We start from the raw sequence: 27,793 nt of genomic DNA on the forward strand, positions 1-27,793 counted from the left end.
TTACAGTCACAAACCTCCGTGTGTTTTATAGAAGGTTTGTGTCATAGATCAACACAAAATGCTGGATAATTTGACGTAGAAGGAAAACAATATGTTTTTTTAATTTTTACCTGCTAATAAAATGGTGACACATGCTGGTGGCAGAGCGTCATACTGTGGGGATGCCTATGGAAAAGCTGAAAGAAGGCTTGTAAGAAGGTGCAAAAGACGTGATACTGGCGCACCTGCCAGCAGGTGAACCCGCTCGAAACATACAGCCTCATGTAAATTCAAGATTTCCAAACTGATCTTCACAAATGCTCCCCATCCAATCTATATAAATGATTTCAAATGCATGCTACACTTCTCAAAATGTTCCTAAAAAAGGAAAAAAAAAATTAAAACCATGTTTCCTTTTCCATCCCACTTTACAGCATCACACCACTTTTTTGCTCTTCTATACGTAACATCCCAACAGAATACACAGAGGCTGGAGTACAGATACTACTGAAAGGCACATTATGCACAAGTCTGTATGCGTTTTGTTAATCTCGTCTGTGTGGCCACAGACTCAGCAAAGCTCTCTTTGTCGTGCCGCTGAATCTGATGCCTCTTTTTTACATCCCCAATTAACTCCACTTAAAGTGTAATTAACCACCACCCTCTCTTTTGCACACTTATTTGTGGTCTTTTCTTTGCTGGCATCTTTGGATCCCAGTTATTTGTTTTACGGATGCTAGCAAAAGGGGATTTTTTTTTTCTCTCACACACAACAACCGCTCTAAAAGGCCCCAGGTGATGTCTGAGCCTATAAATCCAATGCAAAATTAGGCCCTGCAGTCAAACATAGTCGACAAGCTACTCTTTGGCTCCTAATAATGTGATACAAGAAATCATATAACAGGCACTACTAAAGTATATGGCACTCGCTGACAGTGCTCAGGCTGCTATAACATTCCTGGGGAGGACGGCTGAAAAACAGAGAGGTTGTGCTCCACCTGCTGCAGACAAGATGCAACTTTTCTGGTTTTCTTTTAAATATAGTCACAAACCTCCAAACAGTGCCCCCTCCTGATAATAAATACCTAAGCATTTTTTTGTAATGTGGTATTGCTAAAACTCCAGGTAACCAATAAGTGTTGTGATTCACAGATGCACCTAATAGTGAAAGAAGTTGTGGCCGTGGCTGGTTCCAGAGTTTACACTATGGGAACCAATTAGAGCGTAGGCTGACTGCTAATTATCATACCTTCTCCCTCGGCCTTCATTATCTGCCACAACATTATGTTTGGCATGTTGAACCTAAGGTGTAGAGTGTCCCAGTGGTTCCCGTGTTATTGGGGTAAGGGGCACAGCGTTGTAGTATTTAAAAACTGTGATAATTAAGTTAAGAGCCAAACTTAAAAATGATTGGAAACCTGTTTGGAATTGCCCTAACAAATGTAAATATCTCCTTAGTTAACATTCCTTTAATGGCACAATACCCATTAAAATATTTTCTGACAAAAAGGCATCCATTTATTCATTTATATCTTTTTACCACAGCAACAACTATTGTTATCCACAGTTTGAGGTACAACAATGTTCTTGATTGATAACATTTCAGTTCTTCTCAACAACCAAAAAAAATAAATAAAATGAGGAGGGGGGAGGTAATGGTTTATTTCTCTGTTAAAAACATGCTACCACAAGATAAATTATTTTTTTGTCATTGAACTACACTCATTGCTCAATCATTCGTTTCAGGTTTTCCAACCACCTTTGACAGAAGCAGGTAGATGAAATCCAACACCTGAGCAGAAGACTGGATCACCCTCAGTGAAGTTCAGCATAGTACCATAACGGGACAGCACCCACCAGCGATAAAAATAATCATGGAATTTAATCTTTGTTAAATATTAGTTAGTGATGTTATAGGAAAAGTTAAAAGGATTGGGAATGACCGCCACTTGGCCCTGGAGTGGTGGGTCATGTAAAATCCCAGAGCAGGGCCAGTGGATGCTGAGGCTCAGAGGTCAGCACCTTTCTGCAGAGTCAACAGAGATTTCAAAACCTCATGTGGCGTTCAATCAATTTCACGAGTGCATAGAGAGTCTTAACATAGTGGGATTTACGTGGCTGTGCAGCTGCATTGAAGCCTGCCCAAGTACAATGCCAAGCATGTTGTGGTGTAAAGCACGCTGCCACTCGAGTACCTCACAGTGGAGACATGGTCTCTGAAGTGATGAATCACTCCTCTGTCTGGCAGTCCAGTAGATGATGCTGAGTTTCACAGTTTGCTGAAGAATGCCTGACTGCATTGTTTTAGGTATGGGGTTTGGTAGGGGCGAGATGATGGTGGGGATTTGTTTCCTTTAGGGGATTGGGTTTGGGTCCTTTGTTTCAGGAAGCAAAACTCTTAATGCTTCAGCATGTTTCAGAGAAACTCAGGAGAATGTTTTTAAAATACAACATACCGGTGAATTTCAAACCTAATAACACTCTCAGACAAAAACAGGTTCATCCTTAAGACAGAACACTCAAACCACAGCTGAGCAGCGTTGTGTATGCGGCCCAATGCAGCGAGGATTGCTCAGACTCCTGCATTAGAAAAACTAAACAGCAGCTGCGTAAACGCATGGCACAGCACAGGAGGGCCAGCAGCTCGGGGCAAGATTCAGCAGTCCACTTGCACCTCAAGAGCAAAGGACACACATTTGACTACAATGACGTCCAGATTTTGGACAGGGCGTAACAGATGGTTTGAAAGAGGGGTGAGAGAAGCCATCTTGGTCAAAAGAGAAAAGCCAAAACTGAACAGATGGAGAGGATTCTGGTACCAGCTCCCCAATATATACAAATTGGTCCTAAAACTAATTCCACAGAGACTATATTAGCAGTCTCATCATGATTCAGGTGACCAAGTACTCCACTCACACCAAGCAATAGCTTCTAATGACTCAGAACAGTGGCGGGTGGGTCATTGAATTGCATTTGACCTAGAATGCCTCTAGGAGGAAGGGCCTCCATGTCCTTAAAAACAGCAGCGCACCAACTACAGGTTGCTCAAGTGCGAGCTGCCAGAAGTTTGAAAGACTCCTGGATAGGTGTTGAAAGGTTTTCAGAAAAGTCCGTGGTGAGATTTTGCAGTGGTTGTGACTGTGTCTGTCTTTAAAGCCAAAGTGTTCCCACACAAATAAACTGTCTACTTTCTTTGCTGCTAAACCCAGCTGCTACTGGCTTTGCTGCTCATGTATCCTCTTGGGTATTTCTTAGCTTTGCAGTTTTCATCGAGTTATTTCCAACTTATTTCAGGTATAAAGTGGTTCAGCCGCAGGATGCTTTGTACCGACCATGCATTAGTTCATACCCAGCACAGTGACCTCTCTATTCACTCTCCTTTCCTCTTTCTCCCACCTTGCCTTGACTTTTCAAAACACGACCGCCCTAAACACACGGCTTCAGCCTCTGAAAAGGTGGAAGAGTGGACACTTTACCAAAAAATAAAAGCATAACCGTGAAGCAGAATACACCAAAATGAAAAGCATAAAAAAACAGTACATTTGATGATTGTTTTTGTAATCTTTTCAACAATCCATCAATTTAACTGCACAGAGATAACGAGGCAAAACGTTTGGTATTACAGTGTTAGTCCAGGAAGTGAGGGATGGGTAGGAACAAGAGGAGAGCTATGTGCACAGCGCTGGTCAGAATTTACATATGCACATTGGCATAGATGTTAAATTGATTTGGAGCTGTAAATGTTGCATTTAAACTATACTTAGAATTGAATGATGAAAGAACAAACAAGTTTAATGTTGTTTTTTCCAAACTAGAAATACAAATTTAAATTTAAATCAGATTTTATTCTAATTCTTATAGAATTAAAATTAAATAGTAAAGCTAAAATTTTAATATAGGCTACACATGTAAAGCAGTGCTTGGGTTTAGTGTATCATATTTGTAGTGATACAGTCCTATTTAATATGGCCTTTCACCCCCCAGGATTTATTGTTGGCATTGTTCAGAACATACAAAAAGTGTTGTTTCTTTAGTATTAGTGCAATATCATGTAAGATCTATTTCTCTCACCTGGCTGAGTTCTCCTACTGTTCTCCAATTAGCATTATTTTTTTATTAGTTCAACTTTTAACTTTATGTTCTCTCTGTCTTTTTTCTCTTCATAGTACTTGGTCTGGCGTTCTGTTAGCTGTGATATCATCCTGCGGGATTGATCATCTGCCGTAGAAAGGATTCCTGCGATGTGTTCTTCTGTGCTTGTTTTGTGTCTCTGCTCTGTCTTCTCTAACCCCCAGTCAGTCGAGGCAGATTACCGTTCACACTGAGCCTGGTTCTGGTTCTGCTGGAGGTTTTCCTTCCTGTTAAAGAGAAGTTTTCCTCTCCATTGTCACTTCATGCATGCTCAGTATGAGGGAATTCTGCAAAGCCATGGACAATGCAGACGACTGTCCTCTGTGGCTCTACGCTTTTTCAGGAGGAGTAAATGCTGCTTGTCAAGACTTGATGCAATCTGCTGGGTTCCTTAGATAGGAAACCTTTTGACCAATCTGTCTGTGTGATTTGATGGAATTGACTTTGTAAAGTTGCCTTGAAATTACTTGTGTTGTGAATTAGCACAATATAAGTAAAATGGAATTGAAGGGAATATAATGGAAAATATCCAGTAATAGAAATAAAGTTGAAACAGAAACAGGAGAAAGGAAGACAAACATGCTGACAAAAAGGAGAAATAGAGATTAAATGGTAATTAATAACTAGCTGGCGCTTTCAATTTATCACATTCACCCTTCCCATTGATCAGACCGAAATTTTCATTTAAAGTTTGAAATAAGCAGCAGACCGCCTTTGCAGAAAGTAGTGAGCCTCAGATCAATAGCCAGTGGATTAGAACTAAATAAGTGCAGTCACAGAAATTCAAATATCGGATTTCAGCGCATGCCGAGGGACTGCTGTGAATCCGATCTAAAAATGCCAAGGGGCGACCAGAACGTAAAGAGAGAACAGGGAAATGAAAGACGGAAGGGAGAGAGAGACAAAAGTAGGGGGATGCTGGTCTTCATTATCTTTCATCCCGCTCTATTCTCTTTACCTTTTCAAACGCTGCTATCTCCACTTCTCTCTCTGTGACCTTTTATTCAGAAACTGGGTCAAGTCTGCACTAATTTAACTCTTTGACTCTCTGTGCTTGGCGCCCTGTGGGGACAACAGCTCCAAATCATCTCCTCTCGATGTCACCCACCTGCCAGCTTTCCACCTCCGAGGTCATACGCTGCCCAGCAGCCCATTTAAGGCTCCACCTGCTGCAAAGCAACGACTGACTTGCCCCAGCTGTTGGTTCATGGCTGAGTGTTTTAGATACTCGAGGTGCGCACAGACTACAGGAAGGGGAGGAATGAACAAAGACGTACGGGAGGTGGAGATGCAGGATCGAAGAGAGACGACTAAATTCCCCTCCGGGATAGTACCGTCCCGTTAGCTTGCGCACAGGGCTGAACATCTCGGAGCGGATTCTGGCCGGCGCCTCTGGGCCCTTTGGTGTCACCTTGTGTTTTGGTGAAGGACTGATGATTAATGGACCGCGGTCTCTGCAAACGCTGGCTGGTTTCCACTTGCTCTGCCGCCGTTCCGTTCCTTTGTTGCGCGTGCGAGCCATCACTTGTGTGAATAAGATGGCTGAACCATAATCAGAGAGCAAGCGGGAAACAACTGTGAAGCTGCTACATTCATTAAGAAGTTCACACTACAAAACACACCATCTGGTGCTGGCAGAACGGGCGGCCAGAAGAGGCAGAAGGAGGAAAACGTGAGAACACACAAGAAAGGACGGGAGCTGGTTATTGTTAAGAAGTGGGATTTGCATGGAACGAGCAAAAAGAGAATAGAACCAGCAGGAGGAGTACACCGGGAAGACAAAAAGCGGCATCTGAAAGGTGAGAAGTGCCACGAGGTTTCCAAAGGGGAGACACTACTAACAGACTTGGACTGGCAAACAAGACTTGAGAATAGAGAGGAGAGTGGGTCTTTCCCAGCGATTAGACATGGCTGACAACCTGCTGTGCTAAACCTGCAGTCTGTACGCGCGTGTCTGTGTCAGCGCGAACTCACCAGGTGGACGCGGTACATGATGCTGATTCCCAGGGTCATGAAAGGCTTGGAGAAGTCGATCACCTTCTCACGCTCCGCTGTGATGGTGAGGCCCGCCACTGCCAGGTCCGCTTTCTGAAAGGAGTCAGATCATGTCGTAAACACAAACCCAGAGACACACGCAACCCAGCTCACAGAGATAACATCCTCTCTATGACTAAACTGCTTGACAGGGAAGACGTGGATCACATAAGAAGAGGACTAATGGTAGCCAAAACCCCAATAATACCCTTTTGTATCCTTTAGCCCCTTTGTCCACCAACAGCACTATCTGTGGTGAGGATAATCCAGCATTGGCCCTTGTGTGCCTACACTAGTCGGTGTGCGTGTGGAGGGCACCAGAGAGCTCAGGGTAACCATTGTGGCCGGCCAAAGCAGCACTGTCAAGACAAATCACTTGACAAAGCGAAGGCTGGTAAAACACACAGTATGGGACACACACACAAGCGCACACACAGGCGCGAAGAAATGCTCGATGCAGCTGAATACTGGAAAGCTTTCTGCTAATAATACAGGCCAGCAAAGTGCAACTGCAAGGGATTTTTCATCTCCCCGTGGAGCAAAGAGCGAAAGCAGTAAAGCATTGCTCTTTGTCTGCAGCAGGAGGACTAAGAGGATTGGGGAGATGGAGGGGAATAGCAGGACGAGAGCAAGCTGAGGGGAGCGCCGCAGCAGCAGCAACGCTTTCTCTTTTAAGCAGAATCCGACAAATATGGCGTTTCGTTTAGATTCGACACGAGAGCGAATTGTAATAATCAAAGTAACCCCTAAAATAAGTTTCAAACGTTGTCATCTGATAGCGCGCTCATACCTGAGCTCAAATAAGTCCATCACGCCAGATTGTTCCACCTCTTTGACCCAGAGACGCCCACACTGAACACTGATGCCTATGGTGTCTCATGAAGCCCAATCCCCAGCCGGGAAGCTTTGACCCTCTGTCATCAGCTGTCCTATTTTTTACCCTCTCTGTTGTTTGAAAGTATTGCTTTCAGCACTGAAAGGAAGACGCACGTGGGCAACGGCTACCTAGGAAAATTTAAGAAAATCCCTCATTCTTTGAAAATAAAATGAGGAACAGTTTTAACCTCCACACAGTTTTAGCATCCACTGAAATATTAATGAAATGCAATTAGACTCCTTCTCCTGTCTGCTAATGCACCTTCTCCTATCACATGATCTAATGTCTGCTGTTGAGCATTATAGTCCCTGTGTCCAATTGCATTCATTCATATTATAATCCAGTCAAAAATACAAAAGGAATTGAATATGACCTTGGACATATTCCTAATTCCTAATTTGTGAGAGCTAAATGTGTGAAAACCGGCAGTGCTACTGCTATCTGCTCCCAATAAATGCAGACATGCAACCATACAGCCATTGAGTCCAGCAGAATGAAGCTGCTGCTGCTGTTTTTGGGTCAGGTTACAAACACAGTCTTTGTGAAGTGATCAAAGATATAGTGACGGGTGTTTGGCTTTTTCATGATTATTCTGAGTCACGAAGAACTCCAGGTCCTGAACTGACCTCCTCCAGACATCAAGAGCTACATCTGACTGGGGGATAATGTCAGAATGGCATTTCTAAATCCATAACGTTTCCAGATCTTGAACGGCAGCCGGGTCCCTTTAGCAGATTTGTTCTGAGACAAATACAGCATTGACCCAAGATTAAAAAATATCAGATTATACAGTTGTTGCAAATATACGGTGCTGACTTCTGATCATTTCATCTTAAAAAGAAATGGTGTCCCGTCTTTTCTAATTTTACTCGCCGGTTCTGGCTGTAGGCTCTTTCACCACCTCTTCCTCCTCACTTCTGGGGGAGGAGGTGGTGAGCGGCTCCATGTTGCCAAAGCAGATGGACCTTCTTCAAAAAGTGTACTTATCTGAGCTCCGCATAATTAACTGTTCTTGTGAAGAATCTATAAAACCCTTCAACCTTTATAAGGGCCGTATTTTAAAATCAATTTTAAAAAAAAAAAAATGTCCGGAAGATCTCCCTTCAGGAGAACATGAATTCCTGTCTTGTGACCTCCCTGACCTGTTGCTACCACCTATCAGCAAACCTTTTGTTTTCATGTAATCTGCACACACAAAAAAAACAAGGATGTGATGCTATTTTTTATTGTCTGTAATTTAAATAAATATGTGTAAAATGGGCAGTTTCTCTAAATGCATACATCTGGCCTCATTTGAATGTGAGCAAGCTGTGTCAGCACAGACAGATGTTATTTGCTCTGTGATGCCATTGTAGGAGTAGATCACTGTTTGTGTGTCATTTCAGAATAGAAAGGGGTGCAAACTCTGGTTAAGCACCAACTCCTAGCTTTGTGGATTTCCTCAACAGTTTGCACGTCTTTCTAATTTGTAATCTAGATGGAACGTTAGAGCAAAATAGCCTTGCCCTAATGCAGATTTCCAGCTTTTAATATGTTGTTTTACACATGCATTTAAGAGAAAGTCCACTTTTGCTTATTTAGATTTATGCCCGAAAATAAATTATTGCGTTCTTAAAGACGATCGGTGTCATTTAGAAAACATTTGCGTACCAGGTCCTGCCTCATGTCCTGATCCCACACTCAACCTTAAATGGTCATTGCATGGCACCTCTTGAGTGGCAGTGTGTATTTAAATGACACAGCTGTTCATTGTTATTTCACATCGACAACGGCAAACTACAGAGAAAACAGCAAAGAAACTTTGAAAAAATGTCCCAGAAAGGCCTTTATTAAATGTATACATCAAAAGCAGTAAAAGCACAGATGTTGTCCAAATCTCCCATTTGGAAGGTCATCCAGCAGTGCCCCATCCACCATGGTGTTTTACGCAGTAGTATCACCACATATTTAAATGTTTACAGCAACAAGTGTGACTGTCTCACACCTTGTCAAAGTTTACGCTTTAATCTGTGGTACCCGTCACCCTGGAGATAATTGGGGAGAGGATTATGATGGTAGAAAACTGATGAAATGTACAGACTTTGATTTAAGATTTAAGTTGGCTTATGTGTATTTTTTCTTAACTTGAATGGTCCTCTAATGCATAGCTATGCGTCACCAGCGCGAGCATGAATAACACCGCGGTTTTGAATGCTTGATCCGTGATTAAATTCGCATACGGAGTGAAATTAAACATTTGAGAGGAACCAAGATGCAGTGTAGCTGCAATTCACCACTTCACCACCTGTATTGCCAATTTCCCCCGTCTCCAAAAAGATCGTACTTCTGGATCAGAGCTGCTGCATTCTGGCATTCTCAAAGCATTCTGGCACCAGGTTTTTCTTTATAGATTACTGCCTTTGCGTGGTAGGTGACGTGCAGAAAATTTAGTCCCTGTTTTGTGCATACACAAGCTTCATAAATGGGGTCGCAGAGCTGTTTACAGCATGCAGATTGTGGGAAGAAAATACCGTTTACTGAACGACTGCCGCAATTTCGATGTAGCAGAAGAACAAAAATTATTCTGAATTGTTAGTTTTACAAAAACAGGACCAGAAAGTCTCAAAAGGTGGACTTGTTGCTCTAGTGATCTGTCTGATATATACTATTTATCTTATTAAATAAATTGTCTTTTTTGAAATTCAGATTAAGTGATCCAAAAACCCATTTTTAATTGAGTAAATAAAATGATCATAGTTGAATCACTCTTTCCTGATATACTCAGATACTGTTATTACAGTTTTGAGGAGTGAGCGCAGGTGGGAACTTGGAGCCCTTTGTGGAAAAAAGTATTTTTCTCCCTCTGTTTGATCACTTCTGCACCTGCTGCATGTGTCGGTGAAGAGAGGACAACTGTGACCTGAATCGAATATGGGGTTGCTGGGGATCTTGGTGGGCTTTTCTTGATATTTATAGCACAATCTACTCCATGTATCCAGAGCAGAAATAGTGGCGTAAATTCCCTGGTTTGAACTGCTCTGTGAATTTTCCCCGAACTGAACAAAACATATTGTGCTTGAACACGCAGGTCTTCTTCGATGCTAACACAAACTGTCTCACACCGGTCCCAATAATCACCCTCGCTGGGTGAAATATAATTCAGTCCGAATGTTACAGCCGGGGACGCGGGAATCTTTTGTCCAGAACGTCCTCAGGCTGTCCTCCCTCTCGTTCCTGCCGCTGAGCGCGTGTTTCACTCTGTCTCTTACCAACTTATCCTTTAAACTCGCAGGCGAGGCCGGATCCCGTATCTTTTTACTTTTACATCTTCCTTTCATAGCCTGAAACCATACAAGATGAAGCTTTTCTTCTCCCTGAGTAACCCCCCCCCCCCCACCACCACCACCCCCAACTCCCATTCCCTCCAGATGTCCTATGACAAATCCCTTTCAAGCATACAGTTTTTTTGTGTGTCTGGAGCTCTGCTTAGGCTGCAAAAGACACGTGTCGACTTAAACTAACCAATGAAGGTCAACTTCCCTGAAACAACTTTCAGTGGGTAGGGGCTCTGGATATAACACAAGCAGGCACTTCTTGCTTTACATTCTTAATGGCTTTGCCCTCCATTAGCCCACAGAATTAAGACAGATCACCTCTTTAAGTAGACTCAGTCATTCACTACATCATTTCCTCCGCCTCCGTCTCACCCCTGCCGTCCCTCTGACATTTTTTATTTGCCTGCTTCACAGCCTCTCTTCTCCCCATCTTATCCCTTTATACGACCTTATCTGGCTGTCAGCAGGCACAACATGGTCGTAAGACTGTAAGACCTCACTCTGAGATTTTAAAGCGACAGCGTCGGCTGCCTTGTTTGGGGGGCTGGGGGGGGGGGGTGGTTCTTGAGGTCAGTTCAGACAGATTAAGGAAAGGAGCTGAGACAAAACAAGGCGCCAACAAGCTGTGACTGTTTTGAGAAATACAATAAGCTGCACAGGCCAGCTGCTAAGTGAAAAAAAAGAGAGACTGCGTGAAGTAAAGGAAATCGACTCGCTGTGAGCTAAATGAAAGTTGAGCAATCCCATTTCATTTGCTGGTCTGTATGTGACGATATCAGTGGGAATTACTTAGGTTGTTGATGCGCATTTATCAGTGGGGAAAAAAACCCCAAACAGGATAATTCATTACTTGTCTGAGATGCAGGCCTACTTAAAAGTATCTGCGTGTGTAAATTTTTACTGTGGCAGCCGCATTTATTGGCACCTTCCCCAAAAGATGTGTGAGAAAAACTTAATTAATTAAGATAAGTGGAAATAATTTAATTGTAGCTGCCTATCAATTTAGTGGAGGAAAAACTTGCAAAGATCACCACTAAAAACAACCCCTCTAAAATAAATTTAACTTAAGCTTCTTTTAAATGTAAACAGACAACAAAACGGAAATGATGAGAGAGCCTGGTATTCAAGTAAGTTTAGTATGCTGATCTTTAAAAGTCAGTATATGAGTACAAGAAAAGAAAAGAAAATATAGTCACCTGTATATATGTGCCTATATCTACAGTTAGACTAATAATTGAAAGGTGTTTTATAAACCCATTTTATCTTGAGCAGGATGAGAATTAAGGTAAATATAAATATAAATCCATAGAGCAGCATCTTGGGTGTCACCAAGTCCCCATAACAGCCATTAAATGATGTTTAAATGCTTGCCAGGAAGTATTTTTTCTGTGCTACCATCCCAAGCATAAACATATGGAGTTTACTAAACAATATTGTGAGTTTTACTAGAACTGTGTGGTTTGGTTAGATACCACTTAGGATTGAGCTTTTCTGCAACAAATGTGACCCCATTGACTTGGTGTTTGCTTCTATCAGAGGTCTGTGTTCTGTATTCTGACTCTTGTATTTGGAGCCTTTTCTGTATTTATCTCGATTTCTTATGTTTAGTTGCACTTTTATTTATTCTATGTTTCTTCTTTCTCATTAGCCAAGTCTCCGCAGCTCCTTGCTCTCTGCTGAGCGGCCATTCCTTCTGCTGATTGTACTCACCCAGTCTCCATATCACTAATCACACCTCCAAAGTATTTAAGGTCACTGGTTTGTTCGATCATTGCTGGATTTCACAATTGTTCTCTTCCTCTGTCCTCTATTAGAATTTACCGACGTCTGTCTTTAAGTTCATTGGTTTATTCATTGCCTCATTTCTTCCCCTGCCAATTCCTCGCTTGCATTTGGGTCCTCTTCCTCAAACATCCCCCCCACAAACATGCTGCCAGGTAGGTTTGGCATGAAAAAAAGGACGACTGTGTAAACAGAAAAACAAACAAAAACCCCACAAAAAGAGGATCTGCTGTGGAGTGATTTCTAGTTTAAAGGTCCCCAGAACCTTGGTAGACTGCATGACATCATGAACTCTTTGAAATACCATAAAGAGTTTTTGATCCACTGTATATAGGAAGATACACTGTATAAAACTGATGCACCCTTTCCTACTCCTGACTATTGACTGACTATTGAGCCGATGTGACAAGTGAATTTCTCCAATGTGAGATCAATAAAGACTATCTTATCTTATCTTATCTTAAGAGTTAGATACAAATCCAATGAATTCAGCTGTTAAACAAAAATGGGTCCTCATTGTTTTGTTAAACAGGATAATGATCCAAAATACACAACAAAATTAACACAGAGATAGTTCACGAGACACTAAATTTACATTCTTTATTGGTCATCTCAGTCCCCAGATCTAAGTCCTATGAACCTGTGGGATGATCTGAAGAAAAGAGGGGCACAAGAGAGGACCCTGGACATTAAAGAGAGACTGTGCTAATAGGAATGGTGAAATATCTCACTTTTTGTATTCTCCAACCTTTTAGTGTTACTGGAGAAAATGCTTCCCTATTGGGAAATGTAGTACAGGTGATTAGGATAAAAAAACAGTAATTTCTGCTGCTGTAGTATATGAAACTTTGACTGGACGGGTGCTAACTGTACAAACCCTTGAGATGAGCTCTCCAACCATCCCGGTCCACGTTCCATTAGCCCCAGGAACGCCATAGACGCCGTCCCCGACCAGCCGGATACGATATTTAAACTTCAGGATGTCGGCCAGCTCCTTCAGCATGTCCACACAAAAGCCTTCATAGCGGTCATTCCCCTCCAGCTCCTGGTGGTTCGGCCGTAGCATCACATACGGATTCTCCTGCAAAGACACAGTTTGCATAGCATCACAATGACTGTGAATAGAGAACGCCGACGGGATAAAGAAGAGATAATGAAAAAAATAAATCTTCCACTTAAACAGTTCTTCATATTTGTGCCTTAAAAATGTATGTTATCACTGAGGGTCTTTAATGTTTCATGTGGTTGATTTTCACAATGTGTCTGAAGATTTTGCTTCCTATGTGCTCTCTGAAAGTCATGGTTCACACCCGGCTTACTGACTCCAATGGAAGCTGAGATTTGTGGATCTGAAGCAGAGCCAGGCATCAAAATCAGGAACAACAACATGAGGGCCTTAATCTGCTGTAACCAGTAAAAAGCTGGGTAAAAAACAAAAGCATTTTTCCTCGTGAACACATACACACAAACACACGCACAGAGAAGAACAGCCACACACCTATTTACAACCTGCAGTTTGGAGATCAGGCCTGTGTTCCACTGCCAGCTTATTTAGGTTTTGTTTTGTCATTTAGTTGACGTTCGAGGGAGATTTTAAGAGCCCTCCTGTGATGTATTTCAAAGCCCACTTTTAGTGCGCTATTTTTCAAATAATGCAGTTGTCAAGCTGGTGGGGTTTTGGATTAACTAAATCATGATAGCAGTATACATTTGCCGTTGGAGTATCCCTTCAGATGGCTTATCGGTTCAGTTTAACTATTTCACTTTTAGGATTTGTCCATAACAGGTTTATTTTTCGAAAACAACAATCTAAAAAATTAACACGAGCAAACTTCCGATGTATTATTAACACAGTACATGCATTTTTCAGTGAGGCTTTTAAAAGCAAAGCAAAAAAAAACAGGAATTCAGCTATATTTGTGGCAAAAGTCTTTGTTTAAACACAAGAGATTGCAGTCATAAAGCCATGAGTGTGAGCCAAATAAAGCCAACTGTGACTGCTTTCAGGGGGGTACAATGTAATCATGCGGTGCTGAAGTTTGAGTGCCAGAATAAAAGTGAAATTGTTTTGCCATTACTACAGCTGTAAATGTTTATCGGTGTGGTACATGATCGATTTGCCTCAAAGCTCAATCTATAAAAATTGTTATTTTGGGAGAGCTTGAAGCCCATCAGGAGACACGACTCTTATTGTGAGCGGTCCAGTTCTCATTGAAGTTAACTGCTTCTTTCCACTCTTACATCACTTTGACATTGTGGGTCGAACGGCTCTGCCAAACCTGCCAATTGTAGTGTCAGCAGTGCACGGCTCTTCTCACAGACGAAAGCAGTTTCCCTCTGAGCTCATGTGACAGGTGTAAAAGGGTCAGACAGACAGACAGACAGACAGACAGATGGATGTTTGTGTCATGATGAAGGGGGTAGACACATATATGTGCGTGTTTTGGTGAAAGGCTAGGAAATATCACTCTTTGTATCTTGTATCTTTCTATCCAGTTGTAAACTTGGTTAGCCATGCCAAACAAAAATCAACTCAGGAAACATCGATCAGACCAGTAAAAAGTGAACATCCATCCATCCATCCATCCATCCATCCATCCATTTGATTTCTTCCACTGATCCAATATGATTGCCGGGGTTACAGGTCCAGGAGAGAACCCCAGGGATCCCTCTCCCCAACGAAATCATCCAGCTCATTCTGGTTGATCTCAAGGTGATCCCAGGCCAGACGGGATATATATATATATATATATATATATATATATATATATATATATATACACATATATATATATATATATATATATATGTATATATATATATACACACATATATATATATATATATATATATATATATATATATATATATATATATATATATATATATATATATATACATATATATATATATATTAGGGCTGGGCAACGATTAAAATATTTAATCGCGATTAATCACACTGATTAATCGCGATTAATCGCGATTAATCGCACTGATTAATCGCACTGATTAATCGCGATTAATCAGTGCGATTAATCGCGATTAATCGCACTGATTAATCGCGATTAATCGCGATTAATCGCATTGTATTTACAAACTCCAAGAATGAATTCAAAAGTAGTGTAAAGAGCACTTTTATTTTAATGTTCTGCTGCCATATGAACAAAAGTGTTGTAACATTTGTAGCACTTATCAGTAACACATATTTAGTGTAAAGCTCAACTTAAACATGTAAAACAAAAAATAGCAATAATAATAAATTAAAGCTTATTGCCACTGACAGGGAATTCTCTTTATGGGGAAAAAATCTACCAAAAACAGGCAATTTCTGAGGTAACAGCAGGGAGCAGCATTACCATTTTATGTTCAATACCAAAGTTTAACTTGGCAGTGGTTCCAACTAACTTGTTTCTGTCATATTCCATGCTGGAAGAACTTTAAACTGAAATGCTTGCTAACTCGATATGCTTGCGTTTATTTGACGTTGACACGCGGTTTTTTGTTGTTGCTTTCTCGCGCGCATATAGTGAATGGCAGGGGGAAAACAGGCAAAAATACATGGATACTTTTGAAACGAGAAGCGACTTCACCGACGGCGTCGATGCAGACCCCCCCCCCCGCTCCGCACAAAACTTGTTCCGGCCGCCAACTCACCGCCTCGCCTCGCCTAAGCTCGCTCGCGGTACCTGCGGGAAACACCGCCTTCCGCATGTCAGCTGTGTTTTTTTCGGCCATCACCTTTCTTCCTCTTTGAATCTGAGGCTGGGCTGACAGCGAGGTTATTGGCGCATTATCGCCACTTACTGTTCTGATTCAAACCCCAACACCGCAGCAACAGACCTTCACAAAATAAAAGCATGTGACCAACATGCGTTAACGCGCGTTAAAGAAAATATCGCCGTTAATAGTCTAATGAGTTAACGCGAAATTAACGCGTTAACTTGCCCAGCCCTAATATATATATATATATATATATATATATATATATATATATATATATATATATATATATATATATATATATATATACACATATATATATATACACATATATATATATATATATATATATATATATATATATATATATATATATATATATAATCCCCCCATTCATTGCTGGGTCTCCTCCGAGTAGATCAAGTCTGAACACCTCCCAAAGGGAGTTGTTCAGAGGGCCCTGATCACCCGACTCCTTTCGATGCAGAGAAGCAGTGGCTCTACTTTGAGTTCACCCCAGGCAGCAGAGCTCCACAGCCTATCTCTGAGGCTGAGCCCGGCAACCCTCCAGACGAAGCTCATATCAACAGCTTTTATCTTGTTCAGTAAAAAATAAACAGCCCATAGCGAAACAGAGGCTCATGAAACCATCATGCTTTCTCTTTACCATCATGGCTCTGGTTTTTAGTCGTCATTTCTTTCCATTGTTTCAATATGTCCCTCTTTCTTTGCAATCCTTTGTGAAAATGGCCACTAAACTTGCACAAGTCAAACTAAACTAAGACTATTAAAACCTGATCCTTAAACGTCCTGTAAATACTGTGAATTACTCATAAAACTGCATCTTACCTAAAAGGTCCATGCAGTTTAGAACATAACAGAAGAAAAAAACCTATAAGGAGTGAAATATTGACATGGGTATGAAAGATCTGTTTTCTATGAAGGGCAGACCATAAGGAAATTCATTCTACCTTATTTTAATCACTGCAGCCAAACAGAAAAAAAAATCATTGGTTTGAAGCTATAAAGCAATGCAAACTTTAGAAGCACCCTTTTAATCCCAGGCCACGAGGAGTCTGGTTCCGTACAGATAACTTCAGCAGATGAGGCAGGCTGTTAGATATGCACATGCAAATACACACGTTCACAGAGTTGCAAGGTGCACCAGAGGATGTTCTTCGCATTATACTTCACACCCACCACAATAGAGTTCTTCGTTTTTAAAACCTCCGGGTATTCAAGGTGTCTCCACACAGCGCCTTCTTGCTTTTTTCCTAAAGTTTTCTTTTCCTTAAAAAATGAGCTCTCCAGAGTGCAGCAAGATGCCAGCTGGGATATTAATTTATAGTTCTGTTTGAACAGAAGGCAAATGTGATCTAAAAATATTCCCTTAAACGGATAGGTCATTAGAAAATTGAATCGGGCATAAGAATGGTAGACTTCTAATAAAGCTATTCAAGAAAAAATCGTGATAAATGAATGCTTAAAAAAATCAAAGAGAACTGGGATAGAGCTTGAGTTTGCATGTGCAAATACATAAGCATATGCCTCAGTGCCTCTGAGCCTGTGTGCCAGAAAATCAGCCTCCGTGTCTGCTTTTATCAGTCAGCGCTGTGCCCACTGTTAGATTTTTACCAATGCATTTGTGACTAGATAAGAAAGCGCTTGGTGACCCAAAGGGAGCCTGTGGGAAGCTGAGGGAGAATAGCAGAGGGTGATGTCGTTAAAAAAAGCTGAAAATGGCTCCTACAGGTGCGACTCTAAGCACATTTTAGATATCAAGAACAAAGCGATTCAATTAAGATTTAAATGTTGAGATTCTGTGAAGTTAGAATAATGGCTGGCATCAAAAATACAGGTCTATGAAGTTGAAACCTCACTGGGGCTTTAATGTAAGGTGAGCAATAACAAAAAGTGCCTTTGAAAAATATTTATTTCAAATTATTTTTTGAACTTCTTCAAATTGCTAGATTACAACGATAAACTTTCATTATATTTTTCCTAGAATGTCATATCATGGACGAACACCAAGTAGTACATAATTTTGATGTGGAAGGAAAATGATGCACTGTTTTTTAATTTTTAATATTTTTTTTGTGGAGTGTAGTTGTATTCTGTCCTCTTCAATCTGATACACCTAAATATAATCCCAGTTAATTACTAAGCACAATTCACCAGTTTTAAATTCAATCATAGTATACAGCTGTTTAGACCGCATGAGTTTATTCTATCTTGTTCAAAGTAAGCCGTAGGACATTCAGCCTACCATAACACTACACATCACCCTGAACACGTCATCTAAAAGGTGAAACATGATGTCAGCATCATGCTGTGGGAACGCCGTACTTCAGCAGGAACAGGGAAGCTGCTCACAACTGACATAAAGATGCATGGACCTAAGAACTCTTGCTGAACTCCTGCTGAAGCAAAAGATCAGGTGAAAATTAAATACAGAGATCATATTTCTTGCATTTTAACTTCCTTTCATTGGCTCACTGTTAAATCCAGAAAGAAGTTTACTGCTAATTAACCTAAATCATTCTCATTTGTCACCTGGCATGGAAGTAACATTCCCTATAAACAATCAGTCCTCTCCATCAACAATGTCTTAGTCAGGTTTTTCTCCTTTCAGACCTAGAGGTACGGTCCAGAACTACTTCGGTTCAGAGAGTAGCCGTGTTTACTTCCTGGTTTCTGAGCCAATCATATGAGAGTTCCCAGGGTTTCCAAAACAGAGCGCAGCATTTGGTATTTTATGTTGGCAAAAGAGCAGAAGCCTGCAAACATGGGAGCCAATAAGTGCAGCAGACCAGAAATAGAAACAGAATACAACACCACATACCTATCCTGTGGAAGTAAAGATTCAGTGAAGTTACACAGCAGCAACTGACCGTTGAGAAAACAGCTGTTGTCAGTGGCAGGCATTGTGAATGTGTTGTTTCGATTTGCAACACTAGGTGTTATTATTGCTCCCTTAAAATTCTCCTGCTCATGTACAAAGCCCTTAACAATCAAGTTCCAGCATTAGAGATCTGATTACCCCGTATGTTCCTAAGAGAGCCCTTCGCTCTCAGACTGTAGGTCTACTGGTGGTTCCTAGAGTCTCTAAAGGTAGAATGGGAGGCAGATCCTTTAGCTATCAGGCTACTCTCCTGTGGAAACCAACTCCCAGTTTTAGTCCGTGAGGCAGACACCCTGTCTACTTTTAAGACCAGGCTTTAAACATTCATTTTTGACAAAGCTTATGGTTAGAATGGCTTAGGTTACACTGAGCTATCTCTATAGTTATGCTGCTGGAGAACATAATGGGCACTTTGCCTCACTGCTCCATTCTCCTACTACTCTCAAATTTTGCATTATTTGTGGTTAGCTTTTAACTTAGTTTTCTCTGTCTCTTCTTTCTCTTCATGGTAGATACACCTGGCCTGAGCTTCTGTCTCCCTTTTAGACATCTAATGGCTGAGGTTTTTTTTGTGACTATGTGCACTCTGTCATCTTTTAGACGTGAAAACTGGCAGCATAATTCTGCTCGACTTTGTTTTTCTCCTGGATGAAGCCAATAAAGGAGGTAGTACTACCATAGCCTTTTTTACTCAGAGAGAAAGTACTTGTGGATCAGTGCTTCTGCTCTGTTTTCTCAAGCCCCTAGTCAGTCATGGTAGATGGCCGTGCACACTGAGCTTCCTTCCTGTTAAAGTGGAGTTTACCACTCCACTCGATATGAGGGATTGCTGAAAAAGTCAGTGACGCATTGCAAGTGACTTCCCACTGTCAAAACATGCTCAACCAGGAGGAGTGAATGCTGCACGTCAATGATTAGATGTGATGTGATATTTTTACCCAGACTGCATTGTTTGATAATTAGGATCAATCCGAATTCATGTACTTGACTATGATCTGTGTTATTTAGCTGACATAGTAATAATAATGGTGATATCGTCTTTATTGTCATTGAAACATACATTACAATGAAATTAGCTTTTTGCATTTAACCCATCCCCTTGGGGAGCAGTGGGCTGCCATGTGCGGCGCCCTGGGGGCAATCTGGGGTTAAGGGTCTTGCTCAGGGACCCAGAGTGCCGGCACTGGGGATCGAACTGGGTACTTGTATCCTTCTCTGAGTGCAAGCGCGCTGCTCTAACCACTCTAACCACTCGGCCACGATTAGCATAATAAACTTCAATCAGGGGTCCAGTTCACCGGGGCCAATGTCTTGTAACCTTTAGATACATGGTTGATCAAGGGCCCCTGATTTAAACAGCTGAATTATTTCTTCAATATGGAATCAAGGACCTCAGAGTTGTATAATGCAATTGATTTTGTTGTGTTGGCCTCGTTAAAGTTCTCACCTCAACTCAATATACTATTCTATGATGTTTTTCTAATTAAAATGATAAAATATGGTAAATGGCTTGTACTTTTATAGCGCTTTAACTAATCCGATGACCCCAAAGCGCCTTACACTTTAGAACATATTTGAAAATGATTATTTGTTTTGAGGCACCATTGTTCAGAGGGCAAGGAGAAATCAGCCACTAGACACAATGGCAACAACATAATCAAAAGAATCTCACAGAGGTAAAGATAAGCCCTGACTCTCACATCAATATTGCCACAAGGCCTGTACAGACAGTTTTGCTAAGATCTAAACAGTGCCTGTCACAAACTCAATTAATGCTCACAAACACATGGCTTGTGGCCCTGCAATAAAGTGATAATCGATTCTGTGACGGCTTTTTTTTCCTTAAGCTATTTGTGAAATTGAAAAGGGAAGGTGACAGCCATGCTAGGGCATAATGAAACTAGCCTCGTAAAGGCTGGGCAGATGTGTCAGGAGTGCACACAAAGCTGTGGATCCATACATACTGTAGAGAACACGCCCCCCCCCCCCCCCACCCCCCCCCCCCACCCCCCAACGGAGTCAGAGCTACAGGTAAGGAATTCTTATGGAGGCCTTCAGCTGAGCCCCGTCTGCCGCCCACAAGCAAGATAACGGTGACACGGCAATCAGACGATGATGAATGAGCTGTGATAGGCACAGAAAATTGCTCCGTGGTGGCTTCCCAAGTTTGGTCCAGGAGACTCGATATATCCAAAGTGAAATCAAAGCGCTGTGCTCATCCAATTCTTTTTTAGATATACTCCCTCTTTCAACAATGAAAACATTGTCTCAGTTGCAATCAGACCCAAACCCAAACACAGACACACGAACACACCTCTTCAGTCTTACCCAGCCTCCTTGTAAAATGAGCCATTTCATCTAAATCCCTATGAAGACTAGGAAAGTGTGCCAATATGCCCCCCCCCCCCCAAGCCATGGGAGTGAAGCTGATAAGCAAGCCACTCAGAAAAACACATTAGCCCAATTGCCTCTGCTTACAACCTACTTTGTGCCTTATTATCTGATTCAGTGAGGAGGAGGAGCCGAGTGACTGACAAATCTCCAAGGTGTGATGAAGAAAGGCATGAAAACACATGCAGACGAAACAAGCTGAGCAGTTTCTTTAAAGGGTAGAAAGAAACCCAAGAGCATTTTGTCTTGTAATTAAAAGAAGCCGCCTGTTATTAATGGATGATTTGTCATCATTAAAAAGGTTAAACAGGAAAATAGATTTGTGCAGCAGCCTTTTAATAAGGTTGCGTTACTTTCATTTGTGTTGAATGGGTGTGAAATTCTAACCAGCTAAATAACTGGGTCACTCTGCATTTGACGAGAATGGTACAGTGAAAGGTTTTCTTTCCCCTAAGGACATACTGGAGGTTTAATATCATTCCAGTCAGAACACTATTCGATAAGAAAAATCATTTGTCCTCCGACAGATTTCTTCTGCTTTTATTTTTTTTTCTTACCAACTTGGCCCACTAAACAGTAATTTCTCCCAAACCTAATAACTGGATTTGCCACGCATGGCAGCAACAAGTACCATCAAGTGTTGACAGTAACTTGCAACAGGTCTTTACATAACTTTACATAATCTTCTTGGGGATTTTCTGATCGAGAGCAGAATTAATTGTTCCCTCAATCACAGAAAGTCCTCCAGGTCCTAAAATCAAAGCACCCCAGGAGCATCACACCCATCACTCGCACCAAATACCGGACCTTTGCTGCTGCTGCCCCCACCCTTTGGAACTCACTGCCCCAAACTATCAGGAACTCAGACTCATTACAAAACTTCAGATTGCATCTCAAAACCCACTTATTTAAACTGGCTTTTTCCTAGTATGATTTTTCATATATTTCTGTTTTTAAAAATAGTTTTGGAAAGCGTCTTTGAGTGTTCCAAAAAGCGCTTTTTATTACTGCCATGTTTAACTATTTGTATGATGTTCTTTTTTACGATATTGTCATGATTTGTTTGTTTATTTTGGACTTTTCCGGACTTTTCTTGGACCAGCCTTCACCTCTCAGCCACTGTCCAATCAGCTCTGTCTCCTTCCAGCCAACACCTTGCTCTTAATCAGAGCCACCTGCTGCACTAATGAGTCAACTCTGTTCACCTGTCTACATATACCTGCCTCAGCCAACTCATCCCGGCCAGAACGTCTAATCTGATCTGGGGTCCGTTCTTCGTACGTCGCTAACTCAGTTAGCAGGATTCCATTGTTGACGATTTGGCATGATCTTGGATCGTTTGGTTCTTCGAAAGACTTCCTGCACTTGTTGTCATAGCAACATGTGCGCCAGCTTAGGCCTGCTCGAGAGCAGGCTTATTTCATGTAAACAGGATTAGATCACGGCTGTATAAGCGTAGGAGATAGGGAAGTCTGTCGTAGCCATGTCCATTTTTACGACTGCAACCTGTTGCGGAAGGTGCAAGAATAATTTGCAGAGTTTTTCGAATTAATCGCGTATTGCGCAATAGACAGGATCCTTTAGCGCAGCGCGGCAGTGTAATTGTAGAGAGATTTTCTTAGTGGCTGTTATAAACAGACAAACACATCATTTAACAGTGGCTTTTAAAGAGGAAAACGTGATGTTGGGGCCATAAATCTAAAATATTTAAGTTATTTGTATGATGGTTTGCTTTTTATTTTTATCCTATTCAGTAAGATTTGTTCAGGCCATTTTATTGTAAAGTTTAGTTTTACTTTGAAAGGCTTGCTTCCTGTCGAGCCGTATATTGTATTAGAAAAAACTATGGATGGATTATCTAGACACGGAGCAATACAGTTTTACCGTGTAAACTGTGTATGACTTGGAAAAGGAAGAACTTCATTTTTTTATAGATAAAGAATTTTTTGTTAAAAATCCCAGTTTGCACGTGTTCTTTACTTCCAGTGTCTAAGGAATGACACTGAAATTTGGATCTCTTGACATAACAAGTTAGCCTCGTGAGACCATCCTGATCTCGCGAGCTTTCAAGGTTTCACTCGCAGATCAGTCTGGCTACTCTCTGTTAAAGAAAATTTGGAGCCGTTCACCAAACGAACGTCCAATCAGCGTTGGCTTTGAGGCGGGTTGAGGTGTGACGCAACGGGAAGCGCGTCAGTTCAGTCTAAACAACATGGCGGCTTCAGCCGATGAAACTAGCGTTAGCGTGGCTATAGAGCAAGTTTTATCGGAATTACAGAGTATTTATTTGCTGAGCTAACGAGCCTTTACCTGCAGCAGCAAGAGTAGCTTGGCTTGTGGTTGTGTTTTCGTCGTCGCTCGTAACAGAGCGACGACGAATCTGATTGGTTCATTTGGCCCGTCTATCACCAACATAGGCCAATCAGCTAACCAGTATTTTCGCCCCTTCCCAAAGTTATTTCAACGGAAGGTTTCCAGATGGATATGCGGAGCAAATCTATCTGGCGGAGTCAGGTAAATAACAAGTGCCTTTTTATAATAAAGTGTAATAATTAAAGGCTACCATTTTGTAGAATATTCTTGTACTTCACTTTTACTTGTCCCCATGTTCTAGTGGGTTCTGTGGAGCCTCTGATATAAGAACAAAGTAAATATGAAATTATTAAAATGCAAAAATTAATACTGTAGAAAGTGATAGAAACATCTACAATGGACAGTATTTACGCATTAATTTGTCTGCTACTTTTTGCCAGCCCTCTCTCCTGGCTTTAGCAGACTTTGTGGTGTTCACTGTCATTTTAATTAATGACTGAAATTCAACATAACCTACATTAAATCTGGTGTTCTGCTTGGAGGAAAAACTGTGGGCGTTCTTTGCTGAACAGCCAATAGCAGCGCTGCTGATCATGGTTTCTACTATCGATACATTTCCCCTTTTAAACGAACGCATGAACGCGCAGTTGTCTTAGATAACTCAATCCAGCCATACTAATCGTAAACAACAGGTGTGTTGGAAGAACCCAATTAGCCGGATCAGGATTAGCCGGATGAAATCATCTTGGATGTCTCATTTGATCTTGGATGTTTTAAGCAACGTACGAAGAACGGACCCCAGAAAGTCTAATCTGATCTCATCTCATCTTGTTTTTTGTGATGTGCTCTGCCTCTACCAGCTCCACTCCTCTGTTGAAAGTTGCCTCTGTCTGCGTGCTGTACAAGTCTGCCTGTTTTCCCGTTAGTTCCAGTCGCTCGCTCTGCTCGTACTGATGGTTCCTCAGTCCACATCGCCTGTTCTGATCAGCTCCTGCCTTCTTCACTGGTCTGGCCTGTCACTACCTGCATCTGGTCAAGTCTGGTCCCGCATGTCTGCCTCATCGTCCACTACTTATTATTTCAATAAACTTTTTAATACAAAGCTCTGTGTCCGGCTGAATATTGGGTTCACCAGCACAAATCATTACAGAAATATTGTTAGTTTTACTCTAGATGTAACAGGATACACACTTTTTTTCTTTCTTTTTTTTGTCTTGTTGGTCCACACTGCAAAAACGGAACTAAAAATAAGTAGAATTTTCTTAAAATGAGTGCAGCTGTCTTTGATCTGAGCAGGTAAATAAGATGATCTGCCAATGGAATAAGATTTTTGCACTTAAAATAGGAACAACTCATCTCCATTTTATTTCAAGTGCAGGATGTCTAATTATCTTATTTTAGGGATCAAAATGCTCGTTCAATTGGCAGATAATATTATTTACCTGCTCAAATCTAGGACAAAAATACTAATTTTAAGAACATTTTACTTATTTTTAGGTCGGTTTTTGCAGTGCAAAGAACATTTTATCAAATTATTCTAAAGATGCATTGAGAAAACGGAACTAAAATAAGTCAAATTTTCTTGAAAGGAGTGTATTTGTCCTTTATTTAAGCAGGTAAATAAGATGATTTGCCAATAGAATGAGATTTTTGCACTTAAAATAGGAACAACTCGTATCCATAGTCCTATTTAGAGGGCAGAATATCTAATAATCTTATTTTAAGGGTCAAAATACTCATTCCATTGGCAGATAATCTTATTTACCTGCTCAAATCAAGGACAAATACACTAATTTCAAGAAACTTTGACTTATTTTTGGTTCCGTTTTTGCAGTTCGGAAAATTTAATAAGGGCCTTTATGTTTGCTTTGGTCAGCAGCTCTCCAATAGAGGTCTGTTTTATCTTCTTGTTGTATCATGAATACTGACATTAACTGGGACAAGTGAGACCTGCAGGGGTTTGGAAGTTGCTCTGTTTTTTCTTCTTCTGTGACCTGCTGGATGAGTAGTCAAAGCATTCCTGGGGTGATTTTTATTTATTTATTTATTTTTTTTGGGAAGCTGGCCACTCCTAGGAAGATTCTCCACATTTGGGGATAATGGCTCCCACTGAGGAAGTCCCAAACTCTTACAAGTGGCTTCTTAGGCTTTCCAGAATGACAAACGTCAATCAGTTTGGTTCTCATCTTTTCTTAAATTTCTTTAGATCAGGTCTGATGGGTCATGTTTTGAGATCTTTGAGCCTACTTCATGTTGTCCGATGGGTTCTATTTAGGGGATATTTTCATTATACAAGTATGGCAGTAATCCCACTGGATGTGCCAAGGGAAATCAAATTCCATTAATATATTATATCATTTAATCAATTCAGATTAACTTAGACATTAAAATCTTTGATGATCTGAAACATGGGTGTGACAAAAAAAAAAAAAACAAGAAATCTACAAGAAGGGAAATACTTTATCATGGCGCTGTGAATTTTGCCTTAAATTTTTTTTAATTTCATTTAATGCTCCTTCTTTGAAGTTTTCTGAATCTCAACAACCATGAAGCTTTCCTGCCATTTTAAACACAACAAATATATTTAGAGGAATATTTTTGTTTTTCGTTCATTTCTTCAGTTTTATCCAGGCACTAAATCCTCATGATACTCATGATAATAAAACTTCTTTGTGGGATAATGGGTTTATGCCCCATGTGATGTTTCCTTTAATGGCCACACAGATTAGTTCTAATGTTACCTGATTACAGCACCTTCTTGTAAGTCTTTAGAAGTCATTAGTCACAAATCCAAAAATCCTTTTGTTGTTTATTGCCTGAAGCCAAAACACAATATTTGTTGAGGCCTTCAGAGTGCATCCGGAGAGGATTCAGTGCTTCACTCGTTCCCCATTTTTGTTATTTTACGAGCTTATAACAACATTTCATTAGAATTACACTCACAATGAGCAATTACAACAAAGTAAAACTAAGTTTCTGCAAATGTATTAAATGTAAAATCTAATATTTCTACCACTTATGGTAAATTCAGTCAGTAGACTTCAATGTATGGGATCTCACTATTGACCTTGCATATCAGAGCAGAAACCAGGGAAAGAAGTTAGTAAATTAATACTTTGTAGGACTTATTATAAGACTATATTGTGCCCAAACACAAGTCTGGACACAAATACAAAAGAAGTTCTGGTGATACTGAACATTCTGCAAAGCCCTGTGGTCTTTATTCTTCAAAATGGATACGTATGCAACTACTAATATTCTCTATAGATCTGGCTGCTTGAGCACACCGAGTAATCAATGAAGAAGGGCCTTTGTCAAAGAGATGATCAAGAATCCAATAATCATATAGGTGGAAGCAGGAGAAGCATCCAGAAGGTAAATCATTGTTAACACACTCCGCCAATCCGGTCTTTTTGGTAGTGGCCTTATGGACATGGCACCCGGCCTGAATTTTGTCCAACCAGGACAAACAAAATTCTCCGGTCTTGAGCTGAACTCCAGGCTTAATAATTGGTGAAAACAGAAACTGGCCATCACCTAGCCCTCACCATCCCTACTATGAAGCATGGTTGTGACAGAATCCCACTGTAAGGGTTTTATTTTGTGTTAGGAATCGGCCAGCTCAAGATTAAAATCCAATCAGTCAAGCAAAAAGTAATTCCACTTTTGTTTCAATAAGGTGCTCTGGATCTCAGACTAGAGTGGCAATTCATTTTGCATTTTGACAAAGAAAAAAGTATTGGTGGAAAGCTGTGAACACTTTTGTACATGTGATTATTTGTTGTTTTGTCTTCATTGTATCAGAAAGCACCATAAATGTGCTGCAAGCAGCTTGTAGGCATTTTTTTTTTTAAAAGCTACCTAGAGGAAAGGATTAACAGAACTATTTACACGGAGCGTTTTTAGAGTCTGAAGCACTGAACTGAAAAAAAACTGCAAGGAAAAAAGGTCAAAACGTGCTGCAATTTGAATCCCGATGCGATTCGGCCAAGAAGAAACAATAATAGCTGCATTTTTGCTGCACCAGCAGAGACAATTTGGCTTAAAACTATGAATGGACAAAAGGTTACATGTTAAAGATCATGCTTAGGTGCAACCTGTAGCTTAGCCTACTTCAATCATATCTGTGGGAGTGACTCATCTTCCTATTCCACCTGCCCTGCAGTAAACCTGGCTTTTCTCTCCAGTCCTATCTTGCCGTTACCATATGCACCTTCTCACCTGGTTTTCTCTTTCTCCTATCTACCAGCCCTTTAGTGCTTAAACTGTTCCAGGCTTTTCAATACCTGCAATTTTTTTCCTTCTTTATCTCCTTGTACATTTTCCTCGGGCTATGGACTTTGGTTCTGC

At 40.8% G+C, this 27,793-nt stretch overlaps 1 protein-coding gene across 2 annotated transcripts in view; it reads right to left on the reverse strand.

Annotated features, from left to right (window-relative positions):
- Positions 1 to 27,793, reverse strand: part of grik4 (glutamate receptor, ionotropic, kainate 4) — a 510,201-nt gene that overhangs the window by 22,728 nt on the left and 459,680 nt on the right. For both annotated transcript variants that reach the window (XR_004933217.1, XM_036149710.1), the window contains exons 13-14: positions 12,995 to 13,198; positions 6,085 to 6,198 (exon numbers count right to left, since the gene is read on the reverse strand). Coding sequence is in view for 1 of the 2 variants with exons in the window: in XM_036149710.1 (XP_036005603.1) it covers positions 6,085 to 6,198; positions 12,995 to 13,198 (318 nt within the window). In the remaining variant the exon portion in view is untranslated. The remainder of the gene's footprint in view (positions 1 to 6,084; positions 6,199 to 12,994; positions 13,199 to 27,793) is intronic.

This window comes from Fundulus heteroclitus, chromosome 18 (genome assembly GCF_011125445.2).
Source record: "Fundulus heteroclitus isolate FHET01 chromosome 18, MU-UCD_Fhet_4.1, whole genome shotgun sequence".
Classification (NCBI taxonomy): domain Eukaryota; kingdom Metazoa; phylum Chordata; class Actinopteri; order Cyprinodontiformes; family Fundulidae; genus Fundulus; species Fundulus heteroclitus.